At 42.1% G+C, this 18,968-nt stretch overlaps 1 protein-coding gene across 1 annotated transcript in view; it reads left to right on the top strand.

The window, feature by feature from the left end:
- Positions 1-18,268, top strand: part of LOC112255023 (alpha-1-syntrophin) — a 67,156-nt gene extending 48,888 nt beyond the window's left edge. The window contains exons 3-8 of the mRNA XM_024428054.2: positions 4,550-4,742; positions 9,359-9,548; positions 11,972-12,102; positions 15,458-15,654; positions 16,750-16,937; positions 17,337-18,268. Of these exons, the coding sequence (XP_024283822.1) occupies positions 4,550-4,742; positions 9,359-9,548; positions 11,972-12,102; positions 15,458-15,654; positions 16,750-16,937; positions 17,337-17,429 (992 nt within the window). The 3' untranslated portion in view covers positions 17,430-18,268. The remainder of the gene's footprint in view (positions 1-4,549; positions 4,743-9,358; positions 9,549-11,971; positions 12,103-15,457; positions 15,655-16,749; positions 16,938-17,336) is intronic.
- Positions 18,269-18,968: the final 700 nt, after the last annotated feature.

Below are 18,968 nucleotides of genomic sequence, written 5' to 3'. Positions count from 1 at the left end.
TATAGTACTGTGTGTCTGGTATAGTACTGTGTGTCTGGTATAGTACTGTGTCTGGTATAGTACTGTCTCTGGTATAGTACTGTCTCTGGTATAGTACTGTGTGTCTGGTATATTACTGTCTCTGGTATAGTACTGTCTCTGGTATAGTACTGTCTCTGGTATAGTACTGTCTCTGGTGTAGTACTGTCTCTGGTGTAGTACTGTCTCTGGTATAGTACTGTCTCTGGTATAGTACTGTCTCTGGTATAGTGCCGTGTCTCTGGTATAGTACTGTCTCTGGTATAGTACTGTGTGTCTGGTATAGTACTGTGTGTCTGGTGTAGTACTGTCTCTGGTGTAGTACTGTCTCTGGTGTAGTACTGTCTCTGGTGTAGTACTGTCTCTGGTATAGTACTGTGTGTCTGGTATAGTACTGTGTGTCTGGTATAGTACTGTGTGTCTGGTATAGTACTGTCTCTGGTATAGTACCGTGTGTCTGGTGTAGTACTGTCTCTGGTGTAGTACTGTCTCTTGTATAGTACTGTGTGTCTGGTATAGTACTGTGTGTCTGGTGTAGTACTGTCTCTGGTATAGTACTGTCTCTTGTATAGTACTGTGTGTCTGGTATAGTACTGTGTGTCTGGTATAGTACTGTGTGTCTGGTATAGTACCGTGTGTCTGGTATAGTACCGTGTGTCTGGTATAGTACCGTGTGTCTGGTATAGTACTGTCTCTGGTATAGCACTGTCTCTGGTATATTCCTGGGCTGTATTAGGGTGTAGGGACTGTATTATGTTTTGTCTGCCAGGAACATTTTGCGAGGGAGGTAAAGGGACATTCCAGTGGCTACTGGGGCATACAGCATACTTCAAATGTCCCAATGTAGCTAATGAAATGGAATTCCAGTCGCTCCCACGGCAACAAGGAAGCAGGGGGGCTCGACCACAGAGGATTTTTGTCTTTGACTTGGCAACGGAGAGTTGTGTTTGCCAAGTTAGGACGTGAAACTAATGACCACCACTGTGCTGACTGACGATACCAGTCTTCACCCCCCAGTCGCCAGTGGACACACATCGTGACATGGACACACAGAGTGTGCGTGACATGGTTTACCCCTATAGTTTCTCCCCCTTTGAGAATAGCATCTTCCCCATTAATAACACCAAAGGGGGATTTGGAAGATGTGGTTTCGTTTACCCCATCTTTTTCAGTTTTTCGGCAATTTAAGTGGCGACTGCTGGGCTGTGTTTTTTCGCCCATTAGGTTATTTAGCGTGCCTTTAAAAAACGCCTCCTGTTAAGTGAACCGTGTTGAACTGAATTGGGGAGGAAATACATGGTCTGGATTTAGGGGTAGAATGTGAAGAGTCCCGAAGAAAAGCTTAGCGGGGGATTCTGCAATTGGAGCAAAGAAACTACACACACACACACACACACACACACACACACACACACACACACACACACACACACACACACAAAAAAACTACTTGTTTGGCCTGCCAGATAAGCTAAAGTAATAACAGTACAGTCTCAGCTAATTTTAACCCTGCTATTTATGTGCCCTCAACTGGTATTCATGGAAACTTCTGGATTCTGTTAAACATCTTTTGCCTCTGGTTGAATCGAGCTTAGTCATATGTTTCACCCCAGGATGCTTTCACTCTCTACAGCGCCAAGCTATTCAGCAATGGCCTCCTCCCTTCCCTTTCCATTTGTCTTGCTCGGTTTAAATTATATATTTGCCATTAGTGATGTATGGAAATTGAAAATACCTCATATTATTAATCTAGAAAATGCTCCTAGTTTTTGGGAAATCATCTAAACTTATGTAACTCTACGTACCTTTTCATTTATCATCCAAGTCCATTCACTCAGTACCCACAATGCACCTAGGGGTTATACTGTATATAATAGGGCCTTGACAATACCAGTATCGCAATACTCATTAGTATCGTGGCAAGGAAACAAAACACAAAGCGGATTTAACTCTTTAAGAAAACAGCTCTAATGTTGGAAACAAGCGTCAATATGTTGTCATCGAGACACATGCCCCCCCCACCTTTGATTTTGTTTTTACACTGTTACTACTCGCTGTTTATTATCTATCTATTCTTTAGCTTGCAAGCCTCCCCCTTTTTCCTCCAAACATAACGATGGTCATTATGGCCAAACAGTAGAGGTCGACCGATTTATGATTTTTAACGCCGATACCGATTATTGGAGGACAAAAAAATCACTACCGATTTATCGGCCGATTTAAAAAAAAAAAAAAATGTATTTGTAATAATGACAACCACAACAATACTGAACAAACACTTATTTTAACTTAATATAATACATCAATAAAATCAATTTAGCCTCAAATAAATAATGAAACATGTTCGATTTGGTTTAAATAATGCAAAAACAAAGTGTTGGTGTAAAAGTAGCACCATATGAAAGAACATATGAAAGCTGGTGGTTCCTTTTAACATGACTCTTCAATATTCCCAGGTAAGAAGTTTTTTAGGTTGTAGTTATTCTAGGAATTATAGGACTATTTCTCTCTATACCATTTGTATTTCATATACCTTTGACTATTGGATGTTCTTATAGGCACTTTAGTATTGCCAGTGTAACAGTATAGCTTCCGTCCCTCTCCTCGCTCCTACCTGGGCTCGAACCAGGAACACAATGACAACAGCCACCCTCGAAGCAGCAGAGCAAGGGGAAAAACTATGCAGAGCAAGGGGAACAACTTCTCCAAGTCTCAGAGCGAGTGACAATTGAAACGCTATTAGCGCGCACCCCGCTAACTAGCTAGCCATTTCACATCCTTACATCGTTACATCAGCCTAATCTAGGCTTGAAGTCATAAATAGCAGAGCTGCTGGCAAAACGCACCAAATTGCTGTTGATGAATGCTAATGAGCCTGCTGGTGCCTACCATCGCTCAGTCAGACTGCTCTATCAAATCATAGACTTAATTATAACATAATAACACACAGAAATGCGAGCCTTAGGTCATTAATATGGTCGAATCCGGAAACAAGACGTTTATTCGTTCAGTGAAATACGGAACCGTTCCGTATTTTATCTAACGGGTGGCATCCATCAGTCTAAATTTTCCTGTTACATTGCACAACCTTTAATGTTATGTCATAATTACGTAAAATTCTGGCAAATTAGTTTGCAATGAGCCAGGCAGCCCAAACTGTTGCATATACCCTGACTCTGCGTGCAATGAACGCAAGAGAAGTGACACAATTTCACCTGGTTAATATTGCCTGCTAACCTGGATTTCTTTTAGCTAAATATGCATGTTTATATACTTCTGTGTATTGATTTGAAGAAAGGCATTGGTGTTTATGGTTAGGTACACGTTGGAGCAACGACAGTCCTTTTTTGCGAATGCGCACTGCATCGATTATATGCAACGCAGGACACTCTAGATAAACTAGTAATATCATCAACCATGTGTAGTTATAACTAGTGATTATGATTGATTAAGTTTAATGCTAGCTAGCAACTTACCTTGGCTTCTTACTGCATTCGCGTAACAGGCGGTCTCCTCGTGAGGCAGGTGGTTAGAGCGTTGGACTAGTTAACCGTAAGGTTGCAAGATTGAATACCAAGATTGAATCTGTCGTTCTGCCCCTGAACAAGGCAGTTAACCCACTGTTCCTAGGCCGTCATTGTAAATAAGAATGTTTTGTTAACTGACTTGCCTCGTTAAATAAAAATTCAATAAAGGTTTACGATTGTTATGAAAACTTGAAATCAGCCCTAATTAATCGGCCATTCCGATTAATCGATCGACCTCTACCAAACAGCTCTATTTTTGTTTCATCAGACCAGAGGACATTTCTCCAAAAAGTACGATCTTTGTCCCCATTTGCAGTTGCAAACCGTAGTCGTTTTTTTTTATGGCTGTTTTTCCTCCAGCATCTTCACAAGGTCCTTTGCTGTTGTTCTGGGATTGTTTTGCATACTTTTCGCACCAAAGTACGTTCATCTCTAGGAGACAGAACGCGTCTCCTTCCTGAGTGGTATGACGGCTGCGTGGTCCCATGGTGTTCATACCTGTGTACTATTGTTTGTACAGATGCGTTTGGAGGCCATGTGTAGGAATAGGAGGCCATGTAAGAGAGAAGGGATGCGTGGTGTGCAGGGTGAGCAGAGGATCAGGATTTGACTCAGTGACTTCATAAGTCACAGCAGTGAAAGAGAATACTTATGAAGTTCACAACATTGATAAGATACCAGGCTATACTCCAAACTCCAAGTTCATTTGACTAATTAACCTTCTAATGCACACTCCATTAGCTAAACATTGAGGGGTGGTTTGCCGGACACGAATCAGGCGTAGTTCTGAATTAAAAATGATTCTCAATGGAGATTTTTAGTCTTGGTTTACAGGCTTAATCTGTGTCTAGGAAACCGACCCTTATAGTATCAAAGTCGGAATAGTTGTTCTTACTCTCACTGCTTCCAATTCACTTGATATGATACCTTACATACCTTCTTTCTCCCTCTCAATATGAATCCTCCTTAATACAACTCTCCCCATCTCTTGTTTCCTATCTCAGTGAAATACATCAAGGAGATGTCAGCCTTCTTTAAGAACACCTTGCCCGGTGCACCCCTACCCTGGGACTCCCCTCATGCCACGCCACAGAAGGGCGCAGACGTCCTCCCTACTGAGCTGAAGGAGGCCAGGACCATCCCCCTGAAAATGTGCCAGGTGACCAGGAAGCAGTGCCCCCCGGACACAGAGAACAGGTACTGTGGGTGGAACCCAGTTCAATGGGGAACTGAGTTACATGATTAGAGAGAGAGAGCAAGATAGAGAGAGAGGAAAAAAAGAGAGAGAGCGGGAGACGGACGGAGAGGCGGACGGAGAGAGAGAGGGAGACGGACGGAGAGAGGGAGAAACTGGGTACGATAGCTTGTATCTTGAATTCAGTAAGATGTTCATGAAGTCAGATGACTCACAAGGCATTCCTTTTGGAATCTAAATCAAGGCTCCTTGAATATAACGAGCACTCTACATTTGAATATTTACCTGATGCAAAGTAACACTCCTTTTTCTCACCAAGGTATGGGCCTGTACCCACAAAAGGTATGGGCCTGTACCCACAAAAGGTATGGGCCTGTACCCACAAAAGGTATGGGCCTGTACCCACAAAAGGTCTGGGCCTGTACCCACAAAAGGTCTGGGCCTGTACCCACAAAAGGTCTGGGCCTGTACCCACAAAAGGTCTGGGCCTGTACCCACAAAAGGTCTGGGCCTGTACCCACAAAAGGTCTGGGCCTGTACCCACAAAAGGTCTGGGCCTGTACCCACAAAAGGTCTGGGCCTGTACCCACAAAAGGTCTGGGCCTGTACCCACAAAAGGTCTGAGCCTGTACCCACAAAAGGTCTGGGCCTGTACCCACAAAAGGTCTGGGCCTGTACCCACAAAAGGTCTGGGCCTGTACCCACAAAAGGTCTGGGCCTGTACCCACAAAAGGTCTGGGCCTGTACCCACAAAAGGTCTGGGCCTGTACCCACAAAAGGTCTGGGCCTGTACCCACAAAAGGTCTGGGCCTGTACCCACAAAAGGTCTGGGCCTGTACCCACAAAGGTCTGGACCTGTACCCACAAAGCTTGGGCCTGGTCCTGTATCCACAAAGCATCTTCAAGAAGGAGAACTGATCTATGGTCTGTCCATGTAATCTTAATCAACATGATCTAAAATACAAAACTCATCCTAAATCAGCACTCCTACTCTGAGGCTCTTTGAGCTCCAGCTGTCCCCTCTGGTTAAACTTTTCGTAGCCTATGGCCAGACAAAGTCCTCTCTTGGATCCAAACGTTGTTATGCTAATCCTAAATAAGGCCGTGTAGTGGAGTGTCATGACGTTGGCCTGGGGATAGGTTTATGACAGTCATAAATACCTCTTCCCCCTTTTTCTTCTCTCTACCCTACTGATGTTACATTTGCAAAACCCTTGGTTAACATAGAGATTCTGGGAACATCAGAAGGTGGGGGGAAATTAACTATATTCTGCTAATCCGAGCAATTGAACATATGTGGTGGTACTTAATGAATATGATGTCAGTTTGGTTGTCATCTGAGACATTATCATCAATGATAAGATGACATAAACTCTACAGTGGAAAGTCTACACATCAGAGTTATCGTATTCACATGGAATTGTTGTTCAATTTAAATGTTTGAATATGAAATTATTTGTGATGGGATGAAATGTGATTTTAAGCTTCTAAAATATGAGATTTGGGTTTTGGTAGGGCTCTGCTCAATCAGTGGCCCGCCCCTGTGAAGGGACATGGGCTATAAAACTTTTCAAACACGCCCTCCTCTCCCTTCCTATATAAAGCATTGATGACAATATAACCTCCTGTTCCAAGGATGTGAGTACGACGGTCCGATGTCAGAAGGGTTCAGATAATAACTACAGAACGAAGCCAACATCAGCGTGAGCTTTGGTTGCGAATGGTATGAACGTTGAACTCTTATTCACTACAGAAGTGATACCTCCTAGCCGTTTAGCTAGCAACAGCAGCTGCAAACGCAGGTTAGGAAGGAACAGACAGAGTATCCCGTCTATCAGACAACGACGTTACTACAACGTATCCAATTTACCAGCAGAGACATTCTTCAAAGGACTCGGTTGGGCAACACGGCTTCCATCTACCACCAACCTACCGAAGCGCAGCTCAGAGTAAATATTTATTGCATTTTCCTTTTCCAAATGGGCGGTAATTTAGAATGCATAAGATTCTGTATTTACGATAGCACAGCTTCGCCCTTTGTTCCTCAGTGTTCCCGCTCTTTCACTCAAACCCAGCCCCTTTCTTCTGTGTAACCAGCTGTCATATCTGTTCCGCCCGATAGGGATGTTTTCCTTCATGACGTAATTTGTAATTAAGTTATGATTTAATTATGTGTAATTCTGTGTGATTAGTTAGGTATTTAGTAAATAAATAATTAAACCCAATTTTGTATTGCTGATTCAACCTGTTAGCCAGGGTTCGTGTAGATAACCAAGAATTTACAACTTTCAGATGAGACTGAATTAAGATGACGATTAATATTGACTGCTATTGATGTAAAATATTACTAGGTCTTTAATAGTTTATTCGGAAGATAACAGCTCTATAAATATTATTTCCTGGTGCCCCGACTCTCTAGTTAATTACATTTACATGATTAGCTCAATCAGGTAATATTAATTACGGATCAATTATTTTGTAGAATAGCATGTCACTTAATCCGGCATAGCCAAAGACACGACAGGAGCAATAGTGTGTATGGGTCCTGCTTCATCTGTCTTCATATCTCACCCCTTATGGCTTGTTCCAGGTGAAAACGTTGAAATATTTCAACGAGAATCTACAGCACACTGGTATTGGGTTACCTTGTACACTCCACAATGAGCTTTAATAGCGCTCTATGTGAACAGACCCAACACCATGGTAAACCTAAGCACTGGCTGTAGTGCTATAGGTCTGGGGGTGTGTCAGAAATATTTTTGCTATTTTCACAGCCGTTATTATGAGCGCAATCGCTGGTGCAAAATGACTGGGTTTTGATGAGTAGGCAAGTTGTAGGAGTGATACTGCATGCGTTCGTCTCAAGTTCTGTTGGTTATTGACTAGTGATGGGGGCAAAAATTGATAGAGTTACATATCGAGATATTATTTTGGACTAATATATCGTATCGGTTAGACAATATAACAATATTATTTTTGCGCTAGTTGGCTGTACTTGCAATACATGTTGTATCATTTAAGAGCGCTGGGCCAGTAACCGAAATGTCGCTGGTTCGAATCAAAATCTAATCTAATTTTATTGGTTGCGTACCCATATATCGCAGATGTTATTGCCGGTGTAGTGAAATGCTTGTGTTCCTAGCTCCTCCCAAAAAATCTGTTGATGTGCCCTTGAGCAAGGCACTTAACCCGCATTGCTTCTGTAAGTCGTTCTGGATAAGAGCGTCTGGTAAATGATTAAAATGGCAATTTAATACATATCGTATTGGCACCAAAGTATTGTGATATCATATCGCGAGGTCCCTGGCAATTCCCAGCCCTATAATTAACAGTCTTTGCGTTGTCATCAATTCCATTTTGTCTGGGAGCATGAATATCCTCGTCCTAGTCCATTGTGGATTCATATGACAGTCCATTGTGGATTCATACAACAGTTTATTAAATAGCATAGGTAAGAGTAATAAGTGATAGCAACATTTGTTTTTAAATCTAGAGTTTTCTGGAATTGCCTTATGTAAGGATAGGTGTTTAAGTAATCACAGTTCTCCTCAAATACAACTAACTTACAGGAGCGTAGTATTTTTTAATCATATGTGTGCACGTTCTCAACAAGCAAGATATAGCCAAGGCCTATAATATGGTGTTATAGGACTGAACATTTTGAAAAGCCTATGTTTGGAGGAGTGTGTCTTTGGCGCTCTTTTGGAAATGGAGAGGGATAGAAGCCAAATGTAGTAATGCACCTATGTAGGCCTATGTGTAGGCCTATGTGAATTGTGAATAATGTAGTAATGCACTGTAGGTAGGCCTATGTGAATTGTGAATAATGTAGTAATGCACTGCAGGTAGGCCTATGTGAATTGTGAATAATGTAGTAATGCACTGCAGGTAGGCCTATGTGAATTGTGAATAATGTAGTAATGCACTGTAGGTAGGCCTATGTGAATTGTGAATAATGCAAAAGCATGACGGAAAAAGCTTCACGAGTAGATCATTTAGAAACCTTCTATGGACAGGCTTCTTGGTTAATGCATGGCCAGGATAAAGAAGACACCCAACACATTGCTGTTGAACCAGCCTTCATTATAGTAGGGTAAGGGTAGTTTATTAATCAAATAAAACGGAGAAGAAAAATTGTTACAGGAAAATAACTTAAATGTTTGTAATATGAGAGTCACTGGATTATCTCATCTCTCGTTGCATGATGGGCATATAGCCGACATGCAGGGTTTTTACATACATCCTCAATAACAATAGAAGCATCGCAGCTGGATAGGCTGCGCTTACATTGTCAAAATCCATGTCATAACCAACTGGTTTACTGCTAAATCCAGCTTTGTCCAGAGGTAAAGGAGAGGAGAGTTTTAATAGGATGTAAATGTATTTGTCACAGGAGGCAAGCTAATTGACCCTCCTCAACTTCAAGGGTCATCAAAATGGATTGTAGTGCATTCTCCAGGGACCTGACCACAGCTAACACTGTTTTCTTGTGTGCATCTCTCCCCTTTCTCTCCTTACCTCTTTTCTTTCTCCATGTATCTCACTTCACCCCCTCCCTCTCTCTCTTTCTGTCCCCTCTCTCTCCCCCTTTCCCACTCCCTCTCTCCCCTCCACACAGGTACTTTGAGGTGATCTCGTCCAGCAGAAAGAGCTCGGTGTTCTTGAGGGCCAAGGACCCTGCCATGGCCCAGTCCTGGTATAACGCCATCCAAGCCGGGGTTTCGGCCCTGGTGCCCCGAGTCAGGGATGAGCTGAGGGCCATGCAGGCGGGCCTGGAGGTCAAACACATGGGATGGATCACTGAGCAGGTACAAAGAGTCAAAGGTCAAATGTGAGTTTGTGTTAGGCTTTATGTATTTCTATTTATGGCAGCCTGCTTTGGGTCCAAATAATAACTTTGAACATTTGCTTTAGACTTCCTGGAGTCCCAGGTGAGCGGGTCTTTGTATTTTCGGGACTTTTCGCAACAGACAAGCTCAATCACTGAATAAGTATTTGAAATTATTTTAAATAGTATTTGATCCCAGGTCTTGGCGCAATTATTTCTTTACTTGTTAGTTTTGACAAATGGTAAAAACCGAACTAAGACAGGCCTCTCTATTGTCTAGTCAGCTAATGTGTCTCCTGAGTGCGTTCCAATAAACATTGTCTGTAACATCAGTTGTTGTGACTGAAAATGTAATCTGGTTTATATCTTGGCATTTTAGTGATGCGAAGGCTAGATTAGCAATGTCTGACTCAAAAGAATGTCTGACTCAAACACTGTGCTCTGTTTAAGTGCATTAGCGACTAGTCTAGTGTCTGTTTAGTCTGTTAAGTGACTTTCTGAGAAGATTGTTTGCGCTAGCCTTGTGCTGAGCAGCTGCCAATTAGAAAGTCGTATGTGCCTTGAAAAGGGGAAAAATGAAACATATACAGTTGAAGTGGGTCAGAAGTTTACATACACTCAATCAGTATTTGGTAGCATTGCCTTTGAGTTGTTTAACTTGGGTCAAACATTTCTTTTAGCCTTCCACAAGCTTCCCACAATATGTTGGGTGAATTTTGTCCCATTCCTTCTGACAGAGCTGGTGTAACTGAGTCAGGTTTGTAGGCCTCCTTGCTCGCACACACTTTTTCAGTTCTGCCCACAAATTTTCTATGGGATTGAGGTTAGGGCTTTGTGATGGCCACTCCAATACCTTGACTTTGTTGTCCTGAAGCCATTTTGCCACCACTTTGGAAGTATGCTTGGGGCCATTGTCCATTTGGAAGACCCATTTGTGACCAAGCTTCAACTTTCTTGAGCAATATTCTTGAGATGTTGCTTTAATATATCCACATAATTTTCCTCCCTCATGATGCCATCTATTTTGTGAAGTGCACCAGTCCCTTCTGCAGCAAAGCACCCCCACAACATGATGCTGCCACCCTCGTGCTTCATTGTTGGTATGGTGTTCTTCGGCTTGCAAGCCACCCCTGTTTTCCTCCAAACATAACGATGGTCATTATGGCCAAACAGTTCTATTTTTGTTTCATCAGACCAGAGGACATTTCTCCAAAAAGTATGATCATTGTCCCCATGTGCAGTTGCAAACCGTAGTCTGACTTGTTTTACTGTGGATATAGATACTTTTGTACCTGTTTCCTCCAGCATCTTCACAAGGTCCTTTGTTGTTCTGGGATTGATTTGCACTTTTTGGGCACCAAAGTATGTTCATCTTTTGTAGACAGAACGCGTCTGCTTCCTGAGCGGTATGACGGCTGCGTGGTCCCATGGTGTTTATACTTGCATACTATTGGTTGTACAGATGAGCGTGGTACCTTCAGGCATTTGGATATTGCTCCCAAGGATGAACCAGACTTGTGGAGGTCTACAATTTTCTTTCTGAGGTCTTGGCTGATTTCTTTTGATTTTCCCATGATGTCAAGCAAAGAGGCACTGAGTTTGAAGGTAGGCCTTGAAATGCATCTACAGGTACACCTCAAAATGACTCAAATGATGTCAATTAGCCTATCAGAAGCTTCTAAAGCCATGACTTCTAAGCTGCTTAAAGGCACAGTCAACTTAGTGTATGTAAACTTCTGACAAAACTGGAATTGTGATACAGTGAATTATAAGGGAAATAATCTGTCTGTAAACAATTGTTGAAAAATGACTTGTGTCATGCACAAAGTAAATGTCCTAAAGTAAATTGCCAAAAATATAGTTTGTTAACAAGAAATGTATGGAGTGGTTAAAAAACAAGTTTTAATGACTCCAACCTAAGTGTATGTAAACTTCCAACTTCAACTGTACAACGCATATTGTTGAAAACCCAACAACAAAGACTACAATGTCTAAAAGCCTTTGATGGATGGAACAGGATCATTATAGACCTACAAGACAGGTCAGGAATTTTCCAAGAAAATATTTCTGTTCATGTTTTTAATTGTCCTTGCCCACTGTGAATTCTGACAAATAGACATTCTTTTGAATGGAAAGAGACAAATGTGAACCTACTGATCAATAGTCACTAACAAGACACCCATTGGTATGCTTCAGGAGAAATTATGTTACACATTTCCCCGCTTGTACTTCAGTATGGAATTGAAATTAATATTTGATGTTAATATTTGATGTTAACCTTTTGTCAAGGAGGTATTTAAATATGTGACAGTGTGTGCATTACATTCATAGGGATGTGTACATATGTTGTGATATGAGTCATGAAAAGTGTGTGTGTGTCTGTTTGTCCTCCTCTCCCTCAAGGCGACCCAGGGTCCAGAGAGACCGGTGCTGGCTCTGCTGACTGAGAGAGACCTGCTGCTGTACCCCACCCTTCCTGACAGTAAAGACGGCATCAACAGCCCAGCCAAGAGCCACCCGCTCATCACAACTAGGTAGGATCGACACAATAAAAACGATGCACTGCACTTAGACCACGCGGTTGAATATCTTTCAAAAGCATTTAGTCAAATAGCCATTTTCACAAAACTGTCTCCATTGATGGCTGAGTTTAGTCCATGAAAATGAGCAGTATATCTAATATTATCTATTTCTAGGCTACTAAATGCTTTTTAGCCTATACAACCTCACCCCCAGTCCCCCAAAAGCAGCCTTTTCGTAAGGCTCTTAAGCCTTGTTCACACTGCAGGCCTTAATGCTCAAATCACTTTTGTTTTTCCAATCCGTTTTGGAATACTGACTGTCCAAACAGCAAGTCATTTGCTGACATGGCTATGCTAGTTGTCATAGTAACAACGGGTGTGTTGCAGTCATGTAGGCTGATTGGTGGTGGCGCTCCTGCTTCCTCTCACTCCAAAGTTGTTGTGTAGCATGCTAACAACGCCTGTCATGGATGTTTCCCAGTTTCTGTTCAAAATCATAGTGTAGGAAAACTTTTAAAGCCTCAAAGGATAAAGATGATTCAACTTTCAAAACAAGTCATTTTGGCCAAGGCAGGCAACTAGCTAGCTAGGTAGCTGTTCAGATTTCTAACACATTCACTCATTTGTTTGTTAACAATTAACAAGCTAATCATGTTCCTGTAAAACTGTCAGCAGAGTAGCTAGCAAGCAACAAGATACTGTATGTCAAATATCAGTCTAAAAACCACTTGAGGGCAAATAAATCAGATATGACTGTTCAGACACAAGTCACACGGCCAGTAATCAGATTTGTTTCTAACTTCAAACCACCTACGAAGATGGTTTGAAATGTGGCTTCAAATATCAGATTCCATACATTTGGCTGTTCAGACTGCAGGAAAAAGAACAGATTTGAATCACTTCAAACGTGAACACTGCTTTAATGCTCTCTTAAAGGGGTGAGCAATGGAAATGGCTATATTAAAAAATATATATTTGACCTTTATTTAACTAGGCAAGTCAGTTAAGAACAAATTCTTATTTTCAATGACGGCCTCGGATGGGTCAATGGGTTAACTGCCTGTTCAGGGGCAGAACGACAGATGTTCTGAAAGAGCTGCAAAATCTGGACCCCTACAAATCAGCCGGGCTAGACAATCTGGACCCTTTCTTTCTAAAATGATCTGCCGAAATTGTTGCCACCCCTATTACTAGCCTGTTCAACCTCTCTTTCGTGTCGTCTGAGATTCCCAAAGATTGGAAAGCATCTGCGGTCATCCCCCTCTTCAAAGGGGGGGACACTCTTGACCCAAACTGCTACAGACCTATATCTATCCTACCATGCCTTTCTAAGGTCTTCGAAAGCCAAGTCAACAAACAGATTACCGACCATTTTGAATCTCACCATACCTTCTCTGCTATGCAATCTGGTTTCATCTTAACCGCTATCGATAAGAAACATTACTGTGCAGCCGTATTCATTGATCTGGCCAAGGCTTTCGACTCTGTCAATCACCACATCCTCATCGGCAGACTCGACAGCCTTGGTTTCTCAAATGATTGCCTCGCCTGGTTCACCAACTACTTCTCTGATAGAGTTCAGTGTGTCAAATTGGTGGGTCTGCTGTCCGGATCTCTGGCAGTCTCTATGGGGGTGCCACAGGGTTCAATTCTTGGACCGACTCTCTTCTCTGTATACACCAATGAGGTCGCTCTTGCTGCTGGTGAGTCTCTGATCCACCTCTACGCAGACGACACCATTCTGTATACTTCCGGCCCTTCTTTGGACACTGTGTTAACAACCCTCCAGGCAAGCTTCAATGCCATACAACTCTCCTTCCGTGGCCTCCAATTGCTCTTAAATACAAGTAAAACTTCAACCGATCGCTACCTGCACCTACCCGCCTGTCCAACATCACTACTCTGGACGGCTCTGACTTAGAATACGTGGACAACTACAAATACTTAGGTGTCTGGTTAGACTGTAAACTCTCCTTCCAGACCCATATCAAACATCTCCAATCCAAAGTTAAATCTAGAATTGGCTTCCTATTTCGCAACAAAGCATCCTTCACTCATGCTGCCAAACATACCCTTGTAAAATTGACCATCCTACCAATCCTCGACTTTGGCGATGTCATTTACAAAATAGCCTCCAATACCCTACTCAACAAATTGGATGCAGTCTATCACAGTGCAATCCGTTTTGTCACCAAAGCCCCATATACCACCCACCACTGCGACCTGTACGCTCTCGTTGGCTGGCCCTCGCTTCATACTCATCGCCAAACCCACTGGCTCCATGTCATCTACAAGACCCTGCTAGGTAAAGTCCTCCCTTATCTCAGCTCGCTGGTCACCATAGCACCATAGCTCTAGTCACCCCCAAAACCAATTCTTTCTTTGGCCGCCTCTCCTTCCAGTTCTCTGCTGCCAATGACTGGAACGAACTACAAAAATCTCTGAAACTGGAAACACTTATCTCCCTCACTAGCTTTAAGCACCAACTGTCAGAGCAGCTCACAGATTACTGCACCTGTACATAGCCCACCTATAATTTAGCCCAAACAACTACCTCTTTCCCAACTGTATTTAATTTAAATTTATTTATTTATTTATTTTGCTCCTTTGCACCCCATTATTTTTATTTCTACTTTGCACATTCTTCCATTGCAAAACTACCATTCCAGTGTTTTACTTGCTATATTGTATTTACTTTGCCACCATGGCCTTTTTTGCCTTTACCTCCCTTCTCACCTCATTTGCTCACATTGTATATAGACTTGTTTATACTGTATTATTGACTGTATGTTTTGTTTTACTCCATGTGTAACTCTGTGTCACGTAGAAAGGTTTAACCCTATAAGGTTTTATAACTTTAAGTCTAAGCCATTGGGCAGGTGGGGTTCTTAGCTGACATATGGAATTGTTTTAAGATGGTCTTACTATGGATCATATAGTTATTTGATTTAGAATTTTAGGACCCCTTTAGGTATAAAATATTGAATTTGGCCTTTACTTACTAGCCCAGAGAAACGCATTGAATAACATGAAAAAAAGACAGTCAAAAAATAAATAATAAGAAACAAGGTTTTGCAGTGTTTGCCCTTTATCTAGGAGATATAAGAAAGCTCAGGAAATATACAGCACCAGTCAAAAGTTTAGACACACCTTCTCATTCCAGGGTTTTTCTATATTTTTACTATTTTCTACATTGTAGAATAATAGTGAAGACATCAAAACTATGAAATAACACGTATGGGATCATGTTTTAACCAATAAAGTGTTAAAACAAAATACATTTTATATTTGAGATTCTTCTTTGCACACTCTTCTCTCTTCCAACCTCTTACCACCACTCCCCTCTATTCCTTCCTGTCTCCTCCAGACTGGTCCACTCAGGACCGGGGAAAAGCTCTCCCCTGTTGGACTCGGAGCTCTCCTTTGGGCTGCGCACCGGCACCAAGCAGGGCGTGGAGACCCACTTGTTCCGGGTGGACTCGGCCAAGGAGCTTTCAGCCTGGACCCACATGCTGGTGGACGGCTGCCACAATGCTGCCGAGCTCATCCAGGAGGTCACCACAGGTATAGATACAGGAGTAGCAGATTAAGTTAGCCCACTGGGGGAGTTAATGCGAGTCTTCAGATCTCAGACAAGGTTCCAGTTGGGGAATGAGGAGCCTCTGCCAAGTTAGCCCGCTGAGCTAATGCATGAGCTCGGGAAGCTAACACAAGTCTTCAGGTCTCTGACAGGGTTTCAATACAGAACCATGTTCGCGTGATGAGGGGTCTGAGACTGGAGGACTTGCATTAGGTATATTTGGACTTTTCCATTAATTCAATGAATGTTAATTCCCTTCCTGAAAAGGAATTGAACCCATCTCTAATGTCAAATAATATGCCAGGTCCCACTTAATCAAAACAAACAGCTACAAATACTACATACAGGGCATTCAAAAGTCAACATGTACTTTCAAAAACATTGTGAATTGATTGATAATCAAGTTAGTGCATGGTGTCACCTACAAGAGTATGTCACTATAGCAATGAATCGTTGCTGCAGCACAGGTACTTTTTGGGGCGGCAGGTAGCCTAGTGGTTAGAGTGTTGGGCCAGTAACCAAACGGTTGCTGGATTGAATCCCTGAGCTGACCAGGTAAAAATCTGTCGTTCTGCCCTTGAACAAGGCAACCCACTGTTCCCCGGTAGGCCATCATTGTAAATAAAATTTTAAATAATACATTTTACGGCTCCAACTGCAATAAATCATCATGAATGGCTGCAAGACAGCAGCAGCAAAGACCTTCAGCAAGTATGCAGTTCTGGCTGTTTTATATAGGGTAGTACTGCCCTCTGCTGGCGTTGGGATGTGTTAAACCATAAAAACAATAAAATGCCATTCATTGCATTCATATTCACTGTGATAGAACAGATCAGAACAGATCAGTCAATCAAATACTGTACCTTCAGTATTCAGTTTTGTAAATGGAGTGTTACAGAAACACAGAGCAACCTATAATCAGAACCTTTAGGGGCAGTTTCCTGGTTTTCCTGGACTAAAAAGCAAGAGAATCTCCATTGAGAATGCTTTTTGGTCGAGCACTAGGCCTAGTCTATGTCTGGAAAAACCGTCCCTTAGTGACCAACCTTCCTAATGCCTCTATCTGTGGTCCCTGGCAGCCTGCAGCTGGAACGGGAAGGAGTGCAACCTGGGAGTGCACATCGACGAGGGCTTTAGCCTGTTCACTGAGGAGATGGGCATCAGAAAAACGGTGCTCCTCCAGCAACCCTTCGAGCGCCTGCGCATGTCCTCCGATGACGGTGTACACATGATCTTCCTCGACTTTGGAGGGCCAGAGGCGGAGATTGTGAGTTGGATTGTTGACTGAGTGTTTTGCTTGGTGTTGGTTGGTTGGTTGGTTTGTCTCTCTCTCTTTCTCCTTTCTCTTTTGTTTACTCTTTCTTTATCTTGCTTCTACTCTCTTTCTCTCTCTCTCTCTTGCTTCTACTCTCTCTTTCTCTCTCTCTCTTTCTCTCTCTCTCTCTCTCTCTCTCTCTCTCTCTCTCTCTCTCTGTGTTTTAACAGAGTAGTCATTGTTTGCTATGCTAACATACTCAACTATAACAACGTCAAAGGTAATTAACATATCTCTCTCTCTTCCCTCTGCCTCCCCCTTCCTCTCCTTCTCTCTTCCTCCTTCCCTCTGCCTCTGCCTCCCCCTTCCTCTCTCCCTCTCTCTTCCTCCTTTCCTCTTCCTCCCTTGCAGCAACTGGACCTCCACTCCTGCCCCAAGACCATGGTGTTCATTATCCACTCCTTCCTCTCTGCTAAGGTCAAGCGGCTAGGCCTGTTAGCATGATAACAGATTGACCTGCAACCCCTCTGCCCACCCTGAAAAACCACCAAACCCCCGAAGCGTATTTACACGAAGCCATGACTCTAACATTAAGAGGATGTGATATCACTACAGAGGACATGTCACCGCTCTGTTTTAAACCGCCACCAAGGGGTTACAACAGACAGCATCAAAAATCATGACGGCTTCTAAATTTGTTACAGAATTTTCAAATGTTACCTGCACTGTTTACTGATTGAATTATTCAGAGAAGTTTGTGTTTTATCATCCTAAATGTACGTTACTTTTTTGTTTTGGCCGCCATTTTGAGAAACATTATCTTATGTCTGCTATTAAGGATGTTTTCCAAGTGCTGATTCAGAGACATTTTGAGTGCAGCAAAACGCCTTTTGAGTCTCCCTGCATTTCTTTAGTAAATTCATAAATGTTTCCCATAGCCAATATCAACATGAAGATAAACTATATGTCATAAAGCTGATTTTAAACTTAACCCCTAAATGGATTATTGCCACTGTTAAGTGAAATTACTAAACAAAAACCCCACTCTCCAACTAACTTGAATGACCTTATGCATAAGAGTACTATGCCTTTGTATCGATACAATATATACATATTTCGACACTAACTTCTGACACAAAGTTCACCCTCTAGATCATTTTAATTTTGATGAAAGACAGATGGAATAGTTCTGACGTTGGTATTATGAGCCTTATAGCTGTAGGTGTTTGGACCTAGAAACCTACAGTGCCTTCATAAAGTATAACTTTTTTTAACTTGTTCCACATTGTGTTGTGTTACAGCATTAAAAACGGATTAAATATATTTTTTTTCATCCATCTACACACAATACCCCATAATGACAAAGTGAAAACATGTTTGCAAATGTATTGAAATGCAGAAATATCTCATTTACATAAGTATTCACACCCATGAGATATGTTAGAATCACCTTTGTCAGTGATTACAGAGTCTTTCTGGGTAAAGTCTCTAAGAGCTGTGCACACCTGGATTGCACAATATTTGCACATCATTATTTTTACAATTCTACAAGCTCTGTCAAGTTGGTTGTTGATCATTGCTAGACAGCCATTTTCAAGTCTTGACCTAACTTTAACCAGGCCACTCAGGATCATTCCATGTTGTCTTGTTAAGCAACTCCAGTTTATATTTGGCCTTTTAGGTTGTTGTCCTGCTGAAAGATGAATTTGTCTCCCCGTGTCTGTTGGAAAGCAGACTGAACCAGGGTTTCCTTTAGGATTTTGCCTGTGCTTAGTAGCTCCATTGCAGAGGACAAGTATACCCATAATATAATTCAGCCACCACCATGCTTGAAGATGTGAAAAGTGGTACTCAGTGAGGTGTTGTATTTGCCCCAAACATAACGCTTTGTATATAGAACATAACAATAATTTATTTTCCAAATGTTTTGCCGTATTACTTTAGTGCCTTATTGCGAACAGGATGCATGTTTTGGAATATCTTTATTCTGTACAGGCTTTCTTCTTTTCACTCTGTCATTTAGGTTAGTATTGTGGAGTAACT

The sequence above is a fragment of the Oncorhynchus tshawytscha genome, linkage group LG07, assembly GCF_018296145.1.
Source record: "Oncorhynchus tshawytscha isolate Ot180627B linkage group LG07, Otsh_v2.0, whole genome shotgun sequence".
NCBI classification, from domain to species: Eukaryota; Metazoa; Chordata; class Actinopteri; order Salmoniformes; family Salmonidae; genus Oncorhynchus; species Oncorhynchus tshawytscha.
The sequence above is the reverse complement of the archived record's forward strand: the minus strand, read 5'-3'. Positions and strand labels throughout refer to the sequence as shown.